Genomic DNA, 20006 nt, shown 5'->3' with positions numbered 1-20006 from the left:
TCCGTGGACATAGGCATCTTGGCTGAACCATATAAATCACCGTATTAATTGTGATGCATGATTTCTAATTTTTGTTTCGACTGTATTTATTGCACAAAAACTTAAAATAAGCCCAACTACATTACCATTGCGAGCAACTTTTGAAGATAACAATGAAGAAGAATACGAAAACAAGAACACAAAAGAGGGAAATATAGCTTATTGCTGTCATTTAGGAACAAATTGTCGATTACAATTTTATTCATAGAGTATTCATAAAGAGCGGCCCTTATATAAAAGATCAAAATTTTAATCTTGATGACGCATCATAAAAATTTTTTTAACAAGTACATAATTACAAATGCATCACCAAATTCTTTATAATTACTATTATATTATCATATTATACTAAATTTCTAAGGCATATTAGTAAGACTTTTAAGTTTTATCATAAAGTTTTTACATAACCATTTCTTTTTCTTTGAATCTTCAAATTCCAAATATGATAGATCCAAAAATATCTCATTATAAAAATCAAAGTTCCCTTATAATAATGCACCATTTTTCATGCAAAACGTAAACTATTACTCCATATAGACAATTGGTAAGTGACTTCATCATACAAGAAACTTCCACCTTCTCCCAGCTTCCCACATAATGCAAGGAAATTCTAGCTTCTCCCACATCTCTATTGTGACATTATAATCTGCCACATTTCAAAGGATCTCATATCCCAAATAGAAATCTCAACATTTGTCTCATATATTATGTCATTACAAAATACTTCCATACTTGGATAAAGATGCTCACCTCTTCATATTCTTGATACTATTATTCACATTAAGGTTTCATTAGGAACAACTTTATAATTTCTTTCTAAAATGACTTTCTCGTACAAAAATTTTAATTAAAAAAATTTATTAAAAAGTTGTTTTAAAAAGCAATAAAAAAATTGTTCCAAAAAAATCCTTTGATGATGCAATACTCTTGTTTGATAATGTTGGTAGAAATGTTTTATGATGACATCTGCTAGATTCAACTTGTCTAATTTTTTATACCAATTTGCTATGAAGGAAATGCATAAATTATCTCTTTTTTGTGAATGCTACAGAGAAGAAACAAATAAACTTAGAAGAAATAAAACTAGCACTAACAACACACACATGCGATAAAGAAACCAATAAACAAACCACAGAGACATGAATACTACACTTTGTGCTGCTCAATCAGAAATGACCAACAGTCAAAAGATGCCGAGGTACTTATAATTTCATAAATAGAATATACAGGAGTCAATTGAGAAGAGTAACAAACAAAATCAAATGTTCTTTCTCAGAAAACTATTAAAAATCATTCGAAAATATCCCATGAACTTTGAAGCAATCATTTTACAAAGAAATCAAAGAAGAGAAGCATTCTCTCAACAAATCTTCAAAAATAAAAAGAAATAAATTTATTTCCCTTTTTTTTAGAATAGCAAAGAGGTTTCAAAATTCAGATATTCTAATTTATGGTATTGTATTGTACATACGAAAAATACTAGAGGATCAGATTGCATACAACTAAGAGAAAATCAAGAAGGTTTTGGAACATAAAAGAGTAGGATTCTCATATAATGATTGTTTAAAGATTCAATCCCAAATGATAAATTTAACAAGCAAAATATGAAAGTTTTGGGGCTTAAAGAATGAGCTGAGTTGAAATCTTCAGCCTCCCCTTCGCAAGAAGGGTTGCAATGAAGGAGATAGAGCATCATCACTTTAACAACCCCTCTTCTACTTCCTTCCACATGTCGGTACCTTTTGGAAATCTCTCCTTCACCTTCTCAATAAGATCCTTTGCCTCATCCACTTTCGAGCTACTGGCAAGCCCATTCACCAGCAGCTTCATGCTGGCAAAGCAGGGCACCCAATTTCTCACCATTGTGTCCTTGCAAACTCCCAATGCCGCCTCAAAGTCTCCACCTTTACACAAATAGTTCATAAGTGAGAAGTAAACCCAACTCTCAGCAACACAGCCTTTGCTACGCATAGACTTGTAAAATCTTTTGGCTTCCTCCAAATTCCCTTCCTTGCAAAATCCAACAATTAAATAACTGTAACTAACCCAACTTGGGTTCACCTTCTTCTTCAACATCTCGCCAAACAACTCTTTTGCCTGCTCCGACTTTCCAAGTTTGGTCAACCCAAGTATCCTCACATTATACGTGGAAACCCCTGGGTTGCAATCGTGCTTTCTCATAAGCTCTAACACCTTCTCCACGTCGTCAAACCTCTGCTCCTTATAAAACCCTTCAAGTGCGTTGCAGAAAGTGGTCGTATTAGGCTTAATTTTTCTCTTGAGCATTTCATCAAACACCGAGTAGAATGATCTGGTAGTCCCCGACTCCGCAAATGATTTAATCACGGTGTTGTATGTTTCAAGATCAGGGCTCAACCCGTAGATTGTGGGGTATTCTCGAAAGATCTTGGCAAGCTCAGAGTGGTTGTTGGATATGATGCAGGCGAATAGAAGAGCATTGAGGGATCGAGGAGACGGTAATGATCGAAACGCACGGAGGGCGTCGTCATGCATGCCAGCATGGCCGAAGAGGACGATGGCGTGGGAGACAAAGCGAGGGTTGGGGTTTTTCGAAGACAGTAAAAGTTCATCTACGAGGGAACGGATTGAGGAGAAGGATTGGGAAGATGAGAGCTTGGAGATGGCGGAAGAGAAGGCGTTGCGGTCGAGGTGTGAGGAAGGAGTAAGGGCTGCGGCGCGGCAGATGTCGACGATGCGGGAGGGCTCGTTCTCCGATCTGAGAAGATGAAGGGCAGCGCGGGATTTCTGCTTGGCTGTGAGGACAGCAGAGGAGTCGGAGGGGCTAAGAATAGCGGAGGGGGATACGGCGGTGGTGGCGGTGGCAGAGAGGTGGCGAATGAGGAGGCGGGAGTAGAGTTTTTGGTGGGGTAGTTTTGTGTAGAGCGCCATAAAGCTAGGGTTTTGAAGGCGACGCGGGCAAGCGTTGAGAAGAAGAGAAGCTGGAAACAGATGTGCTGAGCAGGTTGAGCGACTGTGCTCGGATTGTCGGATTTGGGCGTATGAAATACCAAATTTATAGGATTATATAAGTGTTAGAAATAAATTTTAGGTATAGTATATTTAATATTAAAATGGTATATAAATCAACGTTTTTAAAACCGGACCGGACCGGCCGGTTCAACCGGTTGAACCGGCACCCGGCCGGCCGGCCGGTTCGGTTGTCTGGCGAAACCGGATTATCATCGGACCGGATTTGAATCGGTCCGACCGGCGGTTGTACCGCGAACCCGGCGAACCGGAACCGGGAGCGAACCGGCCATCTCTGATTTCAACCGTCTGACTGAATCATACGGTTTAAACTTTAAAAGTTAAAACTTAAAACTTAAAACAGTAAAACATTTACCTAAACCTAAATTCATTTTCTACTCCCGTAACTCCCGAAGCCGCCCCCGTCTCCGATTTTTCCTTCGTCCGTTCAGCCGTTCGTCGTCGGTCGCCAGTCGCCGGTCGCTGCAGCTCCTCCTTCGCCGTTCGTCGTTGCAGCTCCTTCATCCGTGCTTGGATCGTTGACGAACTGGCCAACCCGGTTAATCGACGCTGCAACTCCTCGATCGTCGCTGGTCGTCGGTGCTTGAAACATTGTTAGGTGAGGAGATTGTATATGCTGAACTTGTGTTTTACACTTTTACTCTTACCTGTGCAAACTGAGAACTGAAAACCGAAAAATGGGAGTTTTTAATCGGGCTTGTGAATTAAGTTGTCGGACATCTTGCTCTTGCTGATCAGGGGCGGAGCACGCAGGCGATGATTGAGGGTTGGGTACTGAAAACCGAGATTTTGGGGAAGAAGAAGAAGAAGATAAGGATTTTAGCTTAAGGAGTGTTAATGCTAGGGCGTCCCCTGGAAGCGACGCGCTGTATGGCCTGAATACAGTGACAAGTGTGCAAGGGCCGCTGCACCGGCGCCCGGGTGCAGTGTTAAATAGGCAAGGGTTCCCACATCAAGGACGGATGTGGGCAAAGAAGCTAGTCCATGATACTAAAATTAGGATAGGAACTTGGAATATAGGTTCCCTTACAGGTAAATTAATGGAGTTAATATATATTATGATTCATAGGAAGTTAAATATTTTGTGCATTCAGGAAACTAAATGGGTTGGAGATAAGGCTAAGGAAATTGATAGTTTAGGATTTAAACTTTGGTATTCGGGTAGGAGTCGTACTAGAAATGGTGTAGGTGTTATTATAGATAAGAGTTTAAAGGATAATGTTATAAAAATTAATAGGATTGGAGATAGAATTATAGCTTTAAAGATTGTTGTTGATGATAAGATTGTTAATATTATAAGTGCTTATGCTCCTCAAGTAGGTTTGGATATGAGTTCTAAATTAAATTTTTGGAATGACTTGGAAGAATTAATACAAAATATACCTCTTGAAGAAAGAGTTTTTATTGGAGGAGATTTAAATGGACATGTTGGTAGAGAGGTAGATGATTTTAAAAGCATTCATGGTGGCCATGGATTTGGAACGACGAATGAAGGTGGCAAGACCATATTGGATTTTTGTTTAGCTTATAATTTTTTAATTGCTAATACCTTTTTTAAGAAAAGGAATGAGCATCTCATCACTTATAAAAATGGATATAGTACAACCCAGATTGACTATTTTCTTATTAGAAAATTAAATCGTTTAGATTGCAAAGATTGTAAAGTTATTCCGAGTGAAAATTTATGTACCCAACATCGATTATTAGTTTTGGACTTTAAGATAAAGGGGCATAAAATAAAAAATAAAGTAAAACGTTTTTCGAGGATTAGATGGGGGCATTTAAAGAATATTAACCAAAATATTTTTGTGAGTAAGATTTTAGATCTTAAGATTTTGTCTGTGCATGAGGATGCTAATATTATGTGGGAAAAAGTGGCTAGTGATATTAAGAATATTGCAAAAGATGTGCTTGGAGTATCTAAGGGAAAAGCTCCTAATAGTAAAAATAGTTGGTGGTGGAATCCTAATGTGCAAGAAAAAATTAAAAATAAGAAGCTTTGTTATAAAAATTGGTTTAATTTTAAAAATTCTGATAATTGGGAATTATATAAAGTGGCTCGTAAGGATTCTAAGAAAGCAATATGCGATGCAAAGGCATTAGCTTTTAGTGATTTATATAATAGATTAGATACTAAAGAGGGAGAAATATATATGTATAAGTTAGCCAAACAAAGAGATAGGAGTAGTAAGGATTTAGTTCAAGTGAAGTGTATTAAGGATGAAGATCAAAAAATACTTTTCTTAGAAGATGATATTCAACAAAGATGGATGAGATATTTTGCTAACCTTTTTAATGAAGATTGTGAAAATAAGATTGACTGTAGTGACCTTAGCACCCTAAATGAAAGTAAAGATTTCTGTTTTTATCGGCGTATTAGTAAAACTGAAGTTAGAGAGGCTTTAAATAGAATGAAGGGTGGAAAAGCTGTTGGACCTGATGATATTCCAATAGAGGTGTGGAAATGCTTAGGAGATGAAGGGATTTCTTGGCTTACTAAACTTTTTAATACTATTTTGAAGACTAAGAAGATGCCAGATGAGTGGAGAATGAGTGTGTTAATTCCTATTTTTAAGAATAAAGGTGATGTTCAAGATTGTGCGAATTATAGAGGTATTAAGTTAATGTGTCATACTTTAAAACTATGGGAGCGAGTTTTGGAGCATAGGTTGCGGCGTGATACTAATGTTTCTCAAAATCAATTTGGATTTATGCCGGGTAGGTCGACTATGGAAGCCATACATTTATTCAGAGGTTTGATGGAAAAATATAGAGGAAATAAGGAGGATCTACATATGATATTTATTGATTTATAAAAAGCATATGATAAAGTTCCAAGAGAAGTGCTATGGAGAGTTCTTGAAAAGAAAGGAGTTAATAATGCTTATATTCAAATCATTAAAGATATGTATGTAGGAGCTATTACTTGTGTTCAAACACAAGGTGGTTTGACCAAGTATTTCCCTATTTCGGTTGGGTTACATCAAGGATCAGCCTTAAGCCCATATCTTTTTGCTTTAGTCATGGATGTTCTCACTAGACATTTGCAAGATGATGTACCTTGGTGTATGCTTTTTGCTGATGATATTCTTCTTGTTGATAAGACTAGAGAGGGAGTTGAAGGTAAACTTGAATTATGGAGGTCAACCTTAGAGTCTAAAGGTTTTCGCTTGAGTAGATCTAAAACGGAATATATGGAGTGTAATTTTAGCAGTAATAGTCCTAGTGAGGGGATTGTGACTTTGGGCGATCAAGTCATTAATAAGAGTACACGTTTTAGGTATCTTGGATCTATTGTTCAGAGTGATGGTGAAATAGATGGGGATATTATCAGCAGAATTCAAGTTGGATGGTTGAAGTGGCGGAATGCATCGGGCTTGTTATGTGATAGAAATGTGCCCCTCAAACTTAAGGGAAAATTCTATAAGTTGGTAGTGAGGCCTGCAATGCTTTATGGTGCCGAATGTTGGCCATTAAAAGAGAAGCATAATACTAAGTTAAGTGTGGCAGAGATGAGGATGCTTAGATGGATGAGTGGCTTTACCCTTAGAGATAGGATACGAAATGAGCATATACGTGAAAAGGTTGGAGTAGCTCCAGTAGAAGATAAGATTAGAGAGAGTCGCCTTAGATGGTTTGGTCACATAAAAAGGCGGCCTTCCGACGACCCAGTTAAGAGAGTAGAGGTATTAGATTTGACTTGTGTTAAGAAAGGTAGGGGTAGACCTAAAAAGACTTGGTTAGAAAATATTAGGAATGACCTTTCTTTATTAGATTTAAACGAGAATTTGGCTTTTAATAGGACACAATGGAGAAAAAGGATTCATGTAGCCGACCCCACGTAGTGGGATAAAGGCTTGATGTTGTTGTTGTTGTTGTATTGTCTCATATAGTTAATAAAAGTGGTTTTACTAAAACTCTTCAAAATCAAATTTAGGGATTACCAACTCTAATATTTTTGTTAGTTGTTATTTGTCATAGAGTAAAATTACTTAAGTCAATTACATATATAATATTGGATCTAAATTTATTCTTGGGTGGTAGGAGAGAGAGAATAAAAAAAGAAATCCAATAGTTCAAATATTTATAGCATAAGTGTTAAAGAACGTAAAAAATGTAAAATATCCAAAATATTATTTTTCATCATTTTTTTATAAAGACTTGAGGATTATAGGAAATGCTACATCAATAAAAAAAATAAGATAATGACACTTTATATAGACTACCTAACTACATCTCGTCCTAATTAGCTTGCAAGATGACTAGTCCTCTTAATCGCTATTTCTCTGCCTTTTTTGGTGAATCTTGCATTGCCTAGTACAAGAGGACAAGTCTGTACGAACAAAATTGATGGCCAATGTTTGAGTTGAGAGGGTTGTAGCCGACCAATGCCCTAAGAACAACAACAATTTGTGGTGGAACTTAGAGTAAACTTTAAGTCCGAGGAGAGTGATAACAAGCTCTTTCGTGTGAGTTGCCATCCCTGGTGGAAGGCAACTGGTAAATTGCCCAATTCATTGCAACCATCCTCTAAGGTCATCTCCAACCGAGAACTCTATTTTTCACGCCAAAATACCGCAAAAAGCAAAAATGGCGTGGTGTTGCTCCAATCCAACGTCATTTTTTTGCTTTTGCGTCAAGGTAACGACCCTTCTCCTTTCCCGCATTTTTCCTGTTGACAGAGAAAAATGGCGTGGGTGAACAGTGCAACGCCAATATTGGCATTGCACTGTTCACCCGCAAGCAAATGGAGGATTTTTTGGCGTTCGGCTGGAGCGAAGGAATGACGCCAAACGCTCGTTTGGCGTTCGGTTGGAGATGCCCTAAGTGTTCGATCGACTTAAGTCTTATAATCATTATGTGAACTCCTTTATAGACCTTCAACGTTGGAGTCTGATTGTTATGAACAGTGGACTACTTGTTAAATACTTAAGAAAATATTTATGAGTATACATATAATAGATGGAATTTTATTATTTATTAAATCAGCTCATTTATAAAATTTTTATTTAAATATTAAAATTCATAATAAAATGTTAATCCAAAATTATATATGCCGTGGAGATCCGTTGAATTTTACCGAATATCGTCCTGCTCAAGCGATCACCTATCGCCGCCCTAGCTCGCTATCTCAATGCCTCCCGTCACTGTATTCCCTGACAATTTCTCACCGTCGTTTTGCCCATTTTCTATTTATTAGCTCTTAGGCCTTGCATCTCGTCGCTCTCAACTCCAAATTTCTCGGCGAAACCCCCATTTTTCCTGCTGGGTGGGTTATAGCATCATAGCATTAAGATGTAAAAGCTTTATGAAATTAGAAAAGTTATCGTTTTCCTATCGGGATGCTGCTGAAATTCTTGTTTGGTGGGCTGTGACCTAGCTTTATGGATATACTACATAGTCATCATTGTGGATTCCGGCTACTATTGTTGCTTAGTGTTTTGTGCATCGTTCCCTTTCCCAGCAAAGGAGATTCTGATCCTCTTGTTTCTTCGCTTAAGAAGGTTGGCTTGGATAAATTTTTTTCTTCCTGATCTTAATAATTTTATCTTTTTTGCTTCCAAGGGCAGATCCAAGTTATCCCCGAGGGCAATTGCCCTCCCTAATAAAAGTAAAATTAACTTGAAGGGGCTGTTTGGCAACAGGATTTAGGCCGGATTTTAGCAGGATTTAGGTAAAGCCTGCCAAACGGGATTTACACTCGATGTGCTGTTCATCCTCATTAACTGTTTAGTCAGCAGAAGATTTAATCCTTTACATTTCGTACGTAGTGCAAAGTCTCAATTTTGAAATCAAATTGTGAGGAAGCATCACAAGTTTTTAACTTAGGAGCTCTTGATCATGAGTCCAACTGAAGATTTCTCAAGCAATAAAAATTCTCTATGCATCGGCGTACTGAAACTATTGTTGAAATGTCTCAATCATAAAAAAAGTGCCGAGAACCATCTCAAAATGATGACTCTTGAGAGATTTCAACCCCTTCCACGTTCCACGATGTAGACAACCCGAGTGATAAGAAGTCTTCAAGCACTAATTATCTCCCTTATAGATGTACAAAAAATCAATGTAGAAAAAATTTGATAGTCACAGCAGTATATTTTCATTTACCACATTAATATTTATGGCTTTATGCTGAACTCCTCTCCTGTTTAAATTAGTAAAGAGTTAATTGAAGTTTATTTAATAGCGTACTGATAATGAAGTGATTATTGAAGGGGAAGCCCACACAATAGGGAGAGTCTAGGAAGATATGTTGATCAATACGGGTTAATACAAGGGGTTTAACAGAACACCTAAGTGGCCGGAGCTTCATAATGATGTGCTTAGCGAGTTATTGTTAGAATAGTTTCTATGTTGAAACATTACAAACATCATACTTAAGAAAAAAATGTGGGGCGATGTCGTGGATGCTTTAAATATTCTTTTAGTCACCAATTATACAAAATCAGTCGTAATGATCAGATGCAAAAGTATTGAAATTGTTTCTGCTGTTAGTGGATTCCTAATCTAGGGTTGATATGTTTGATTATGAGCAAATCTGGGCTTGAGATATTTGAATGTAAAATAGAATGTAAAGCTTGTATTTTTTATTTAATAATTATAATAAAATAGAATAATTTATTTTGAATTTTTTCTTATATAAAATTTTATTTTTTTATAATTTTGCCCATCCTAAAAATTAAGGTTGGTTCCACCCATGCTTGCTTCTATTATTGGGTAAAGCTTCCGTTTGAGACGTTACTATATTAATTTCAGTTGTAAACTCTGTTTTAAGTGATACTTACCGTATAACTACTTTGATTATATTATTTTATGAGAAGATTCATATGCTTCAGCAGTGAATTTTCTTTTTTGAGTGTAACTTCTGCTGTGCTAATCACCCTCCTTTCTTAGGATAATTTTTCAGCGGTAAATTACCACTCTATTTAAATCGTATATGAGTGAAATCAAGAGTTTTCATAGAACAAAGAACTGAATTTCCTTCCGGAGTAACTCATCAATTAACTTCTGATTACTTTCATTGTGCTGAATTATGCATCTTGGTCTGTTTTATATTTGTAAATAGGCTTGGAATTTGTGGTTTGAGACTTGCATTTTGATAATATCTTCTTCATTCACTTGTGAGCTATAGCTATTTTTCTCACACTAGTCTTGTCTGACTACTAGAAAGGGATAACTTTGATCATTTTCTTAACTATTAAAGATGTTATGCTTGGCACAATCTTATGTTTTGGTTGATGATTTGTCTTTTCATTAATAAATTTCATAATTTGTTGGCTTTGAATTATTCCTGATGACAGAAATGTAGCCATCCAAATATCATTGGCTGCCGCACTTGTTCACAAGATAATCTGATGGGGTCTTTCTTTAATAGCCATGGACATCTACTTGAACCAAATTTTAGTAAGTTTTTAGATGAAGAAATTCGCTCAGGTAATTGAGAGTTTCTAAACTAGTCATATGAAGGACCTAAGATCTTATATGGATAACTTTTAAGGCTATTGAGTCCCAACAAATTCTGTGGTTCTATTATCAAACGCCTGAAATATAAAATGATCAATGAAGCAGAATATAGGAATTTTACAAATGAATATCACGAGAGAAAAAAGAAAAGGGTTGGAGTACAATGTGAAATTAGGAAAGAAGTGCTCGTAGACAAATAGAGAGGATTCTGTTCAATGTAAATCAGATGTAATCTGTTACACTATACTTTTTCTAGACGCTCATTTCTTGTCTCTTTTAAATTTTGGGAAGGTACGAATCTTGCTTTTTGAAGGTTCTTTTAGAGGTGTAATGTAGATGCAATGGTTGCATAAAGTTGATTTTTAGTTCTTAATGAAGAATGTTGATTTAAGTTCTGATATGCTTCTTGAGTCTCCACTTTTCCACCAAAAAAGCTTGTCAACTTAAGCAAGCCTTTCAATATGCATTCTATGTTAAAGGAAGAGAGTATGTCTGGAGATGTGTTTAAGTTGACCTTTATTGTGTGTCGGGATATTCACGGTGGTAGAGAGATAAAGAATTTGTTGTCTTAGCGTTTATATAAAGATTCAACACATACAATAGAGGAGAGTAAAGTGTAATAATTAAGAGACGCTATAGTTTTCATACATAAAACTCAAGAAAAATAAAAAACATAAGGACCGGCCTCGTTAAAATTATACCAATATACCATTAGTGTTTGTCATCTGTTATAAATAATGCCCTTCATCGAGGGAGGCATTAATTCAATGTAGTAAACATACAATTTATAGAACATATTACATATTTAAAGTTGGAATGGCCATGTTCCATGGGAGCTCTCTTTAAGAGATCGTTTGTTTGTTTTTTTTTATTTGGCCGATCTCCTTTGAGAAAAGGTGGCCAGAGGCCTCGAAGGCCAACCTAAATCCTAGTGTTGACATTGGGAGTTAGAGTTGCTGTTAATGACATGCATTGATCTTATAAATAATAACATGGGTTGGCATCACTCACGATGGTAGGTGATGGATTGAACGAGCGATGATGGTTGAGGGACTGTTGATAGGCAATAGAATTTGGAGGAGTGTTATTAGGCGACAGGGATTAGAGGACCATAGTCAGCCGACGATTGGTCAGTGAACTGTCATTCCCAGGATAAAAAAAAAGATCTTGCATGTTCATTATGCGAATAACCCTATCTTTTTTTCCCCTTCATATTTAGATTTATTTGCAATAATACTCTTACTCAAAATATGTCTTATTTATGCCTCATATTTCTAACTCTGCCCTCATTTTTTTCCCAGCCTCTTAATTCAAGTGGCTACATAAACATAACAATAGGCAAACCATATTTGTTCATAAGTTGCAGGCCAAAAATCTCTAGAACTGCAGCCTGTTCATGGACTCTAATTGATTTGGGTGTCTTGTCTGGAAACACTATGACATGGAGAATTCCCTGTGGGAATGCGGTGCACACAAGAGCTGTAACTATTATAACCTTTCTATCAGCTATTTTCTGCTCTTTTTTTATAGTGTTGTCAACCATTTATCATTCTAAGCAGGACAAAAGCAAAATGGGATAGCCATAATTTAGCTCTTATCCTTCTTATGTTCTGTTAGGTGTATATAACTCTCTTGATTTGTTGGGTGAAATCATGAATTTTGAATATTTGAACAATGCTAAATGGGATGAGATTTTTGTTTGAAATGGTACTCTATGAGTGAAAGGATGGTTCATTGGTTCAAAGAAAATGCTTTTTTTTAAATGTAAAAAAATTTAGGCTTTATCATAGATATTGATGAAATTTAGGTGAGAATATTTGATTTATATTTGGTTAGGAGTGGGCTTGTAGTCATTAAACTTTGAAATAATTATGATATATAGCTCATCAAAAAATAAATTTAATTATATATAAACTGTTTGCAATTATTAATCAAGATATTTTGTTTTTTATTCTATTAGCACTTTTCGTCTTTGCATGTACACTTGCCCGATTTCATCATTTACAAAACTTTTGGAATGTTTTTTTTTTTTTTTTTTTTTTTTTTTTGAGATTTAGGTCAGTTAAGGCAAACTCACACACACAACGCATACGCATAGACTCGAACCTTAGACCTCTTAGTTGGAAGCCTAAGCTCTCAATCAATAGGCCAATGACAGTTGTGTATGGAACATCAAACCTTTAGACCTCTTAGTTGGAATGTATTTTCAATACAACAATAAGAACATTAAACCTTTATATTCCACTATGTTTGATTAGCTACATGAATCCTTTTTCTCTATTTGTGTCCTATTAAAAGTTTTAGTTCTTTTCAATATAAAATTAATAATAGACCTTTTAAATTCATTAATTGATTTTTTTTTAAAATGTAATACTTTTTAACATTTTTTTTGCATATCTTTTTTAACTGGTATTTACTTGATACACATGCATTATAAATGTAACTGAAACTTACTTTTCTACATAGTATATGGGAGAATTAAGGCCGAATGGCATTCATTACTATATTGAAAGCGCATATGGAAAGCTCAATTACAATTCATGTGAAACGAAAGAAAAAACAGAGGAACTACGAACAAAAAAGCAAACCGAATTGAGCTCAAAAATATCAAATGACAAAAACAATAAAACCTACCCAAAACAACTCCGAAAGCGAAATTAAAAAAAAAAAAAAAGATCCCAGAATTTAGCTAAGGAGTTGTCAAAAGAAAATGGCGCTTATTGCATTAATTAATTAATATATATAGGAACAAGCCACGCGTTGTCATTCCTGAAAGGGTGTCTGATGTCATGACTAGTACTCAGCTAATCTAAAAGAGGCCAACCCCAGAAACCTCGTGACCCGCATTTGATTGGGCCCCACTTAAGAGGCACTGCCGCTCAAGAGGAATCGAGCACAGGTTGAGAGTTCTCATTCATACTCGTCCACCAACCAAACTAAGCATCGATGCGTCATTAATTAAAAATTTGAATTTAATTATGTTGAGTTGAACGAGTTGAATCCTTTCATCAGTCTTAGATCTTCTCACCCGTGTAGCTTTTTAGGTGGGTGCCCATAGGACAGTTTGTCCTAACAAGTCCTTAGAGGCGCAACCTTACTTCAACCAGTTCACCCCAAATTAGAGAACACTGTCCTCTTTGAATTTGATTAAATATTCTTCAATTTTCATATTAATATCAAAATAATTTAGTTATTTTTAAAGCCCAACTACATACACTTCGTATTAAGATATACTTTCATTTGGGTCAACTTTTTTATTATTTTATAAAGCTATTTTTTAATAAAAAATCTCTTAAAAGTGAAAAAAAAAAAAAAAAAAGTCCAAAGCCGTTTGAAATGAAGCCATAATCACACAAATTTTCTTTTTAAAATTTTATCAGCACATCTTAATAAGCCTCCAAATTTATAGGCTGGACTGTAAAGTGATCTCAAATTTAGAAATATCTATCACGTCAAATGGAGTCTTAAGGCTTTATTTAATACAGTTTTTTTATTATTTTTTAAACAGTTTTTTAATACAAAATAATAATTAATTTTTTATTAAAAAACTGCTTTAAATAGTAAAAAAAGCAGTCTAAGGCTTTGTTTGAGATGGCTTTCTTGTTATTTCTTTTTTTTTTGGGGAAAGCTTTCTTGTTATTTCTTAAAACAACTTTTTAGTACAAATATTTTAATTATTGAACTAGAAAACTATTTTAAAAATCAGCAAGAAAACCCTAAACCCTAAATTTATACACAAAACTTCGTTTTATACATCACAGAACTTCCTATTCATTTTCGGTGTTACATGTTTTGACCTGAATAATAATATCATATAAAATACATAAGAATATATTATAAAAGAGTTATTTATAAAATATATATATATATAAGAATTGAGGAATATATGATGACCGAATAATAACACGAGTAACAAATATGTCATCCCAAACACCAATAAGATTATGAATAATTGAAGCCTTTATTGAAAATGAGTGTGCAGACCATCACTTCTTCAAGTGACCTTAGTACTAATATATAATTTTATTTTATAGGAAAATCACAAAAGAATTAAATGAAATTGGAATACAAAATTCATTAGCTTTTTTAAGTACTTATTTGAACAAATTTTCAATGAATGCATATATATATATATATATATATATATAAAAAAGAGTTTCTTTCCCTGCTTTAATTTTTTTTTTTCAGAACATGTGCATCGCTTTAGGCTTCATTTGAGATGACATTCTTAATGCTTCTTAAAGCAACTTTTTAATACAAAAATTTACAATTTTTGTGCTAAAAAACTATTTGAAGAAGCAATAAGAAAGCAGTTCCAGACGAAACGGCTTTTTTGATGCTTCTTAAAGCAGCTTTATTAAAAAGCCGCTTCAAGAAACAATAAAAAAACCGTCCCAAACAAAGCCTTAACTTCTAAATCTAACCTTTTGAAGAATTTGGATTAAGATTTAAATTAATGTCTAACTTCAAATACATCTCCAAGCCCTTCAATACCTATATTATACACAAGTGGGTGTTCAAGAATCATTACGTATTAGAGTTATCTTATTATACAAGAAGCAATAAATAATACCTGCCTAATATTTTATTTTCCTTTTATTAGTTAGGCCAGTGTTCTCCTGTGAAGATACTGTTTTAGGTAGGCCGTAAAAGAAGCGGCAGTTGTTGAAGCAACTAACCAACTGCAAAAATAAGAAAGTGAGGAAACTAAGTATTCACATTTTGCATTGAAAACTATGAAAGAAGTGTATTGTATTGACAAAAATTTCTTTTGCCATCATTTAACATCAATGAATTCAAGAGAACAAAAAATTTGAAAAGTATATCTTAACTCTGTGTTATAATCAGTTAATAGTATATCTGGATATTCATTGAAAAATATAAAATCCTGCACATACTTCAAAAGGCATAATAAAATACAAATTTAAAAGGTTTCCTATCAAATAGCACCAAATCATTCATATAAATAGATGCTCGAGTTATTGGATATATCATGATCGATACATAAATGGATCGAGTCATTTGCTCTTTTACCCAAGAAAAAGTCTTTCTATTTTGCATGGTCCAATCATTGATCCCCGGAATTTCTACAATAAATTTGATAGGTAACTAGTAGAATTCTTGTATGTATATGAATTATTGTATGTTTCCTATCAAATAGCACCAAATCATTCATATAACATCCAAAACAAATGCCTCCATGAACATTAAATTAAATGGTCATAAGCTCAAACTAACAATAACAACAGCAACATCAAATCCCACTACATGGAGTCAATTACATGAATCATTTTTCTCCATGGTGTCCTATTAAGAATCAAATTCTTATTTAAATATAATAAAAAGATAATTTTTTTATACTTTGTAACCAAGTTTTTTTAGGTCAACATCAATTTTTCTTAACATAGGCCATATCTAATACATCTACTCTCCTAAATGGGTCATCATAAGCCCAATGTTTTATGAGACCAAACCATCCAAGTTGCCTCTGATGAGGACATCGACAGACGTTTTCGACGAGTATATCAGCACAGGAGTCGCATATCGATGGCTACGATCCACAACCTTTATTTTGATGGTTTATGTATTAATTGGTATTTATGGTTGTACCCTTTATTTTGAGTCTACATGAGTTGTAGCCCCAGAGGCATTTGAATCATTGTATTTTATTTTCTTAGGCCTATATATTGTAGCATCCTCTATTATATCGGATGATGAATGATGAATGAGAATTCCACTTTTCTTTCTTGATCTCTTTGTGAGTTCTTGAGAGGAGAAGCCCCAAGTGAGGGTGAGAGCAATACCCGTCAACCTCAGTGGATTCCTAGGTTCGCGGTTCGTCGTCTTCTTCTTTTCTCCTACATCCCACCCCCTCAATTCCCCATAGCACCCGCCGGCCTCCCCCTTCAATCTTCTCTATTTTTTTTTTCCCTCTCAAAGACTAGCCTCCTCCCTGAACCCCTACCGCCGGCCCCTTTGGCTCCCAAGCCGCCGGCCTCCAGTCAAGGCCCAATGGCTGACCCAGCCCGCTGGCCACCCCTCCATACTCCCCTAAGTTTGAATTTCAAATTTCAAATTACCCATAATTACTTTCCTAAAATACATCCATGCTATTTAGGAAATATTCATTATTGAGATCCAATCATTTTGAATTTCAAACACCTTCCTATGAAAATAACCCCTCATTAGGAAGTTACCTTAATTAAAATCTGATTTGATTTAACTCACATTAACTCCATTGGGGACCACATGCATTGCATCTAGACATATTCTCCCCTCCTATGGCCGACCCCCTCCTCCATTGGATTTTTCTCTCTCCAATTAAACCCTCGCCCCAATTAATACTCCTTAATTCTCTCCTAAAGCTGCCGCCTCCCATCAGCCCTAACTTTGGGGTTAATTTAAATTCAAATTTCCCTCCCACTAATTAATTCTAAAATATGAAATTAATTTCAAATTTTCCCACCCAACCTAATCTTTGCTAAGCCCTTATCTGCCCCACTCTTACCCAATCCCTCTCCCTCTTCCTATCACGGCCGATCCTCTCTCCCCAAACCGCCACCCCTCCCTCTCTCCTTACCACCTCTCAAGGCAAGTATGCATGGCCAATCTTGAGTTTGACCACAGCTTTGTTTACAATGCCCGAGGAGATATAGATATCTTCCGATCTGCTTTCTACAAACCAGATTGGGAGTACGACGGCTCGATGGAACGCTACGTCAACCGTATCGTTTACTGCCTTGCCGAGACGATCGAGCTCCAATGACCTAGAACACCTTGGCTCCTAGTCTGAAGATCCTTGCATCCTCCACCATCGGCTACCTTCCCAACAACAAAGCTCCTCGGTTCTTTCTTACTAGTGGTGATTTCAAGTCTAGTTTGGAAGATCTTCATACGCTAAGCCCTAGAACCGTAGAGTGAGAAGACCTTCAAGATGAACATCTCATTATTAAATTTCGTATTTATGTTACAAGCTATTAGTATTTCTATTGCATTTGTATTTGACTAAGAGTGTCTTGGTTAATCTACATGTGTTTCTTTGCCTAAGCAAGTGGAAAACTACGAATCCTTAAAACTTCCTTTTGTCTTGAAGCATAATTTTATAAAGGTAAACTTTCAACAACTTTTTTATTAATTTTCTCGCTAACTCCTGGTAGTTTAACATCAGGCTCTCTTTAATCTTATCTACCATTGGACCTACTCCAACATTTTCACGTATATACTCGTTTCACATTCTCTCACTTAAGTATAAAGCCACTTATCTACCTGAGCATCATAATCTCTGCAACACTTAACTTAATTTTATGCTTCTCTTTTAATGACTAACATTTTGCACGATAAAGCATTCCAGGTCTTACCATCATCTAATAGAATTTTTTCTTAAATTTGAGAGACGATTTTCTATCACACAACAACCCCGATGCATTCACTCAAACTTTAGAATAGCTATAATCCTAACAAATTCAACAATAAAATTACGCCACATCAATTGCGCCAAATTCATTAGTTAATATTATAAAAAGACGTGCTAAATCAATGATCCGCATGGTTTCCCATATATAGGTCAAATAGCTTATATCTGATAAAATTTTATTTATGACTCAAAATCCTTATATTTGGTTACAAAATTTTACATACTTTATAATGAGTTTAATGAGTAAAAGTGTAAAACCATTTCTATTGGAATAAAACAGCACATATGCGATAAAACCTTATGGTTGAAGATCAATGATCTCGTGTCAAATTAAAGGCTGAGAGAGAGAGAGAGATGAAGAAGTCGTTTTATAGCATTAATTGCTGCTAGTTGATCTGGCCGCACTTTAAGTGCAGTTCTAAATTTCAACTTAACATTAGTCATAAAAATCAGATTTCAACATAAGATACTGGATAATATCTAGACTTCAAGTATCAATTTAACATCAAATCCTAGATTATATCCAATATATTAATGTGGATATTAATGTAAAAATTTTGACTAATGACCAGATTTGAAGCTAGTAGGTTTAAATCCAATTTATTCATGGAGTTTTCAAGGTTCTAATGATTAGTAGAATTCTTTATGTATAGTGCTCAATGGATGTCAACTAATTACCTCAAGTATGTTATGTACAATTCCGATTGTTCATCTCCAAGTTCTGGTTGTAGAAGAGCAGCAGCTACTAAAAGTAGTTGGAGGACTGTATTCACCTGATAACAGTGTATGTTCGTGGGAACAATGAATAAGAATAATTTAATTTCAAAAACATTGAAGAAAAAATATGAATGGAAAAGGGCATACTTTGCTAATCAGGAGAGGCTCCACCTTCTCCCTATGAGCATCATCCAAGTTTACAAAATCAGACCAGCTTTTCCACTAAATGGAAGTTAACGTTCAAATGGTCAGATTTTCTCAACAAGCTCATGTGGTTATATTCTCAATGGATATGAGAATACTCACCTGCCAACCCAAGCTGGAAGCTCTTGTGAAAACTGCTCCGCATACAAGAGCGGCATCTCGTAATATAACAAGGCCCACGAGGCCAGCTTCAAAAAGCCAAAAGTTTTAGTCAAAAAGACAACCATGAACACAGGCTTCCAAAGAAAGCACTGCAAAATTCCACCGAAATTACGATACAAAACATGAAAAAAAACTCTTCATTAAAAACAAAGAATAGTGAACAACCATAAGCAATATTTACTGATGGATGGTACTTCGCCATTTAAAAAAGAAGAACACATAGCGTTGGGGTATATTAAATATAATTGATAAAGCCAAATTTCTTCATCTCTTAGGGGCTATTTGATGTGATGAAAAGTGTGTAAAGTATTCTAAAAGCAAGGGTTTTAGAATTTTGGTATTTGGTTTGATGAAGAAGGAATGAGAGTAAAATTTTGATGAATTCCAAATTCATTGTGCAGCTCATTTTTTTAATTTATTCAAAGCTCATTTGATTGTGGCAGAATTCTGAATACACCGCAAGCTAACTATGTTGTTGACCCCAATTGTTGGCCACAACTGCCAGCCAGTGTTGGCCAATCACCACTGTCTGTCGATGATGCCCACCACTGTCGCTACTAGCCACTGAATATCATTGACCGCAACTCCTCGCCATCAACGCGCATGAGCCAGCCCACCCATAGCGATTCACCACCTGCCCACCCGCCTGCGATTAGCCGCCACATGCTAGTCGTCCCCCCCTCCACTCACCAGTACCGCCAATCATCATTGTCATTCAGCTTTAGAATGCATTCATTTTACTTCAAATCAAATAAAAAAAATCACCTACATTTATTTTACACTTCCAAACAACACTAAACATTTCAAATACATTGTATTCTATGTTGCACCGATACGGATACGGCGACACGGATACGATACGATACGGATACGGGACACGTCAATTCTTAAAAATACAGGATACGGGTACGGCGCGGACACGACATTATAATTTATAAATCATACATAAAAATTAAGAAAGCAATCAAAACATAATATTTGATATTACAAAAAAAAA

The 20006-nt window shown here is 35.4% G+C and overlaps 1 protein-coding gene and 1 long non-coding RNA gene across 2 annotated transcripts; both read right to left on the bottom strand.

Annotated features, from left to right (window-relative positions):
- Positions 1-1503: 1503 nt before the first annotated feature.
- On the bottom strand, positions 1504-3048 carry LOC110106577 (pentatricopeptide repeat-containing protein At1g61870, mitochondrial). Its single transcript, XM_020836515.2, has one exon. The coding sequence runs from the start codon at positions 2947-2949 to the stop codon at positions 1735-1737; it is 1215 nt and encodes a 404-aa protein (XP_020692174.1). The 5' UTR covers positions 2950-3048; the 3' UTR covers positions 1504-1734.
- An 11939-nt stretch (positions 3049-14987) lies between these two features.
- Positions 14988-19041, bottom strand: LOC110106592. The gene is made up of 4 exons (XR_002304264.2): positions 18950-19041; positions 18791-18865; positions 18605-18699; positions 14988-15194 (listed from the first exon to the last, which is right to left on the bottom strand). It is a non-coding gene; the product is annotated as an uncharacterized LOC110106592 (long non-coding RNA).
- Positions 19042-20006: the final 965 nt, after the last annotated feature.

The sequence above is a fragment of the Dendrobium catenatum genome, unplaced genomic scaffold (genome assembly GCF_001605985.2).
Source record: "Dendrobium catenatum unplaced genomic scaffold, ASM160598v2 fragScaff_scaffold_1199, whole genome shotgun sequence".
In the NCBI taxonomy this organism is placed as follows: domain Eukaryota; kingdom Viridiplantae; phylum Streptophyta; class Magnoliopsida; order Asparagales; family Orchidaceae; genus Dendrobium; species Dendrobium catenatum.
The sequence above is the reverse complement of the archived record's forward strand: the minus strand, read 5'-3'. Positions and strand labels throughout refer to the sequence as shown.

What these genes read in the sequence shown, in the direction of transcription:
- LOC110106577 (XM_020836515.2), bottom strand. Translation starts at nt 2,949, where the DNA reads ATGGCGCTCTACACAAAACTACCCCACCAAAAACTCTACTCCCGCCTC.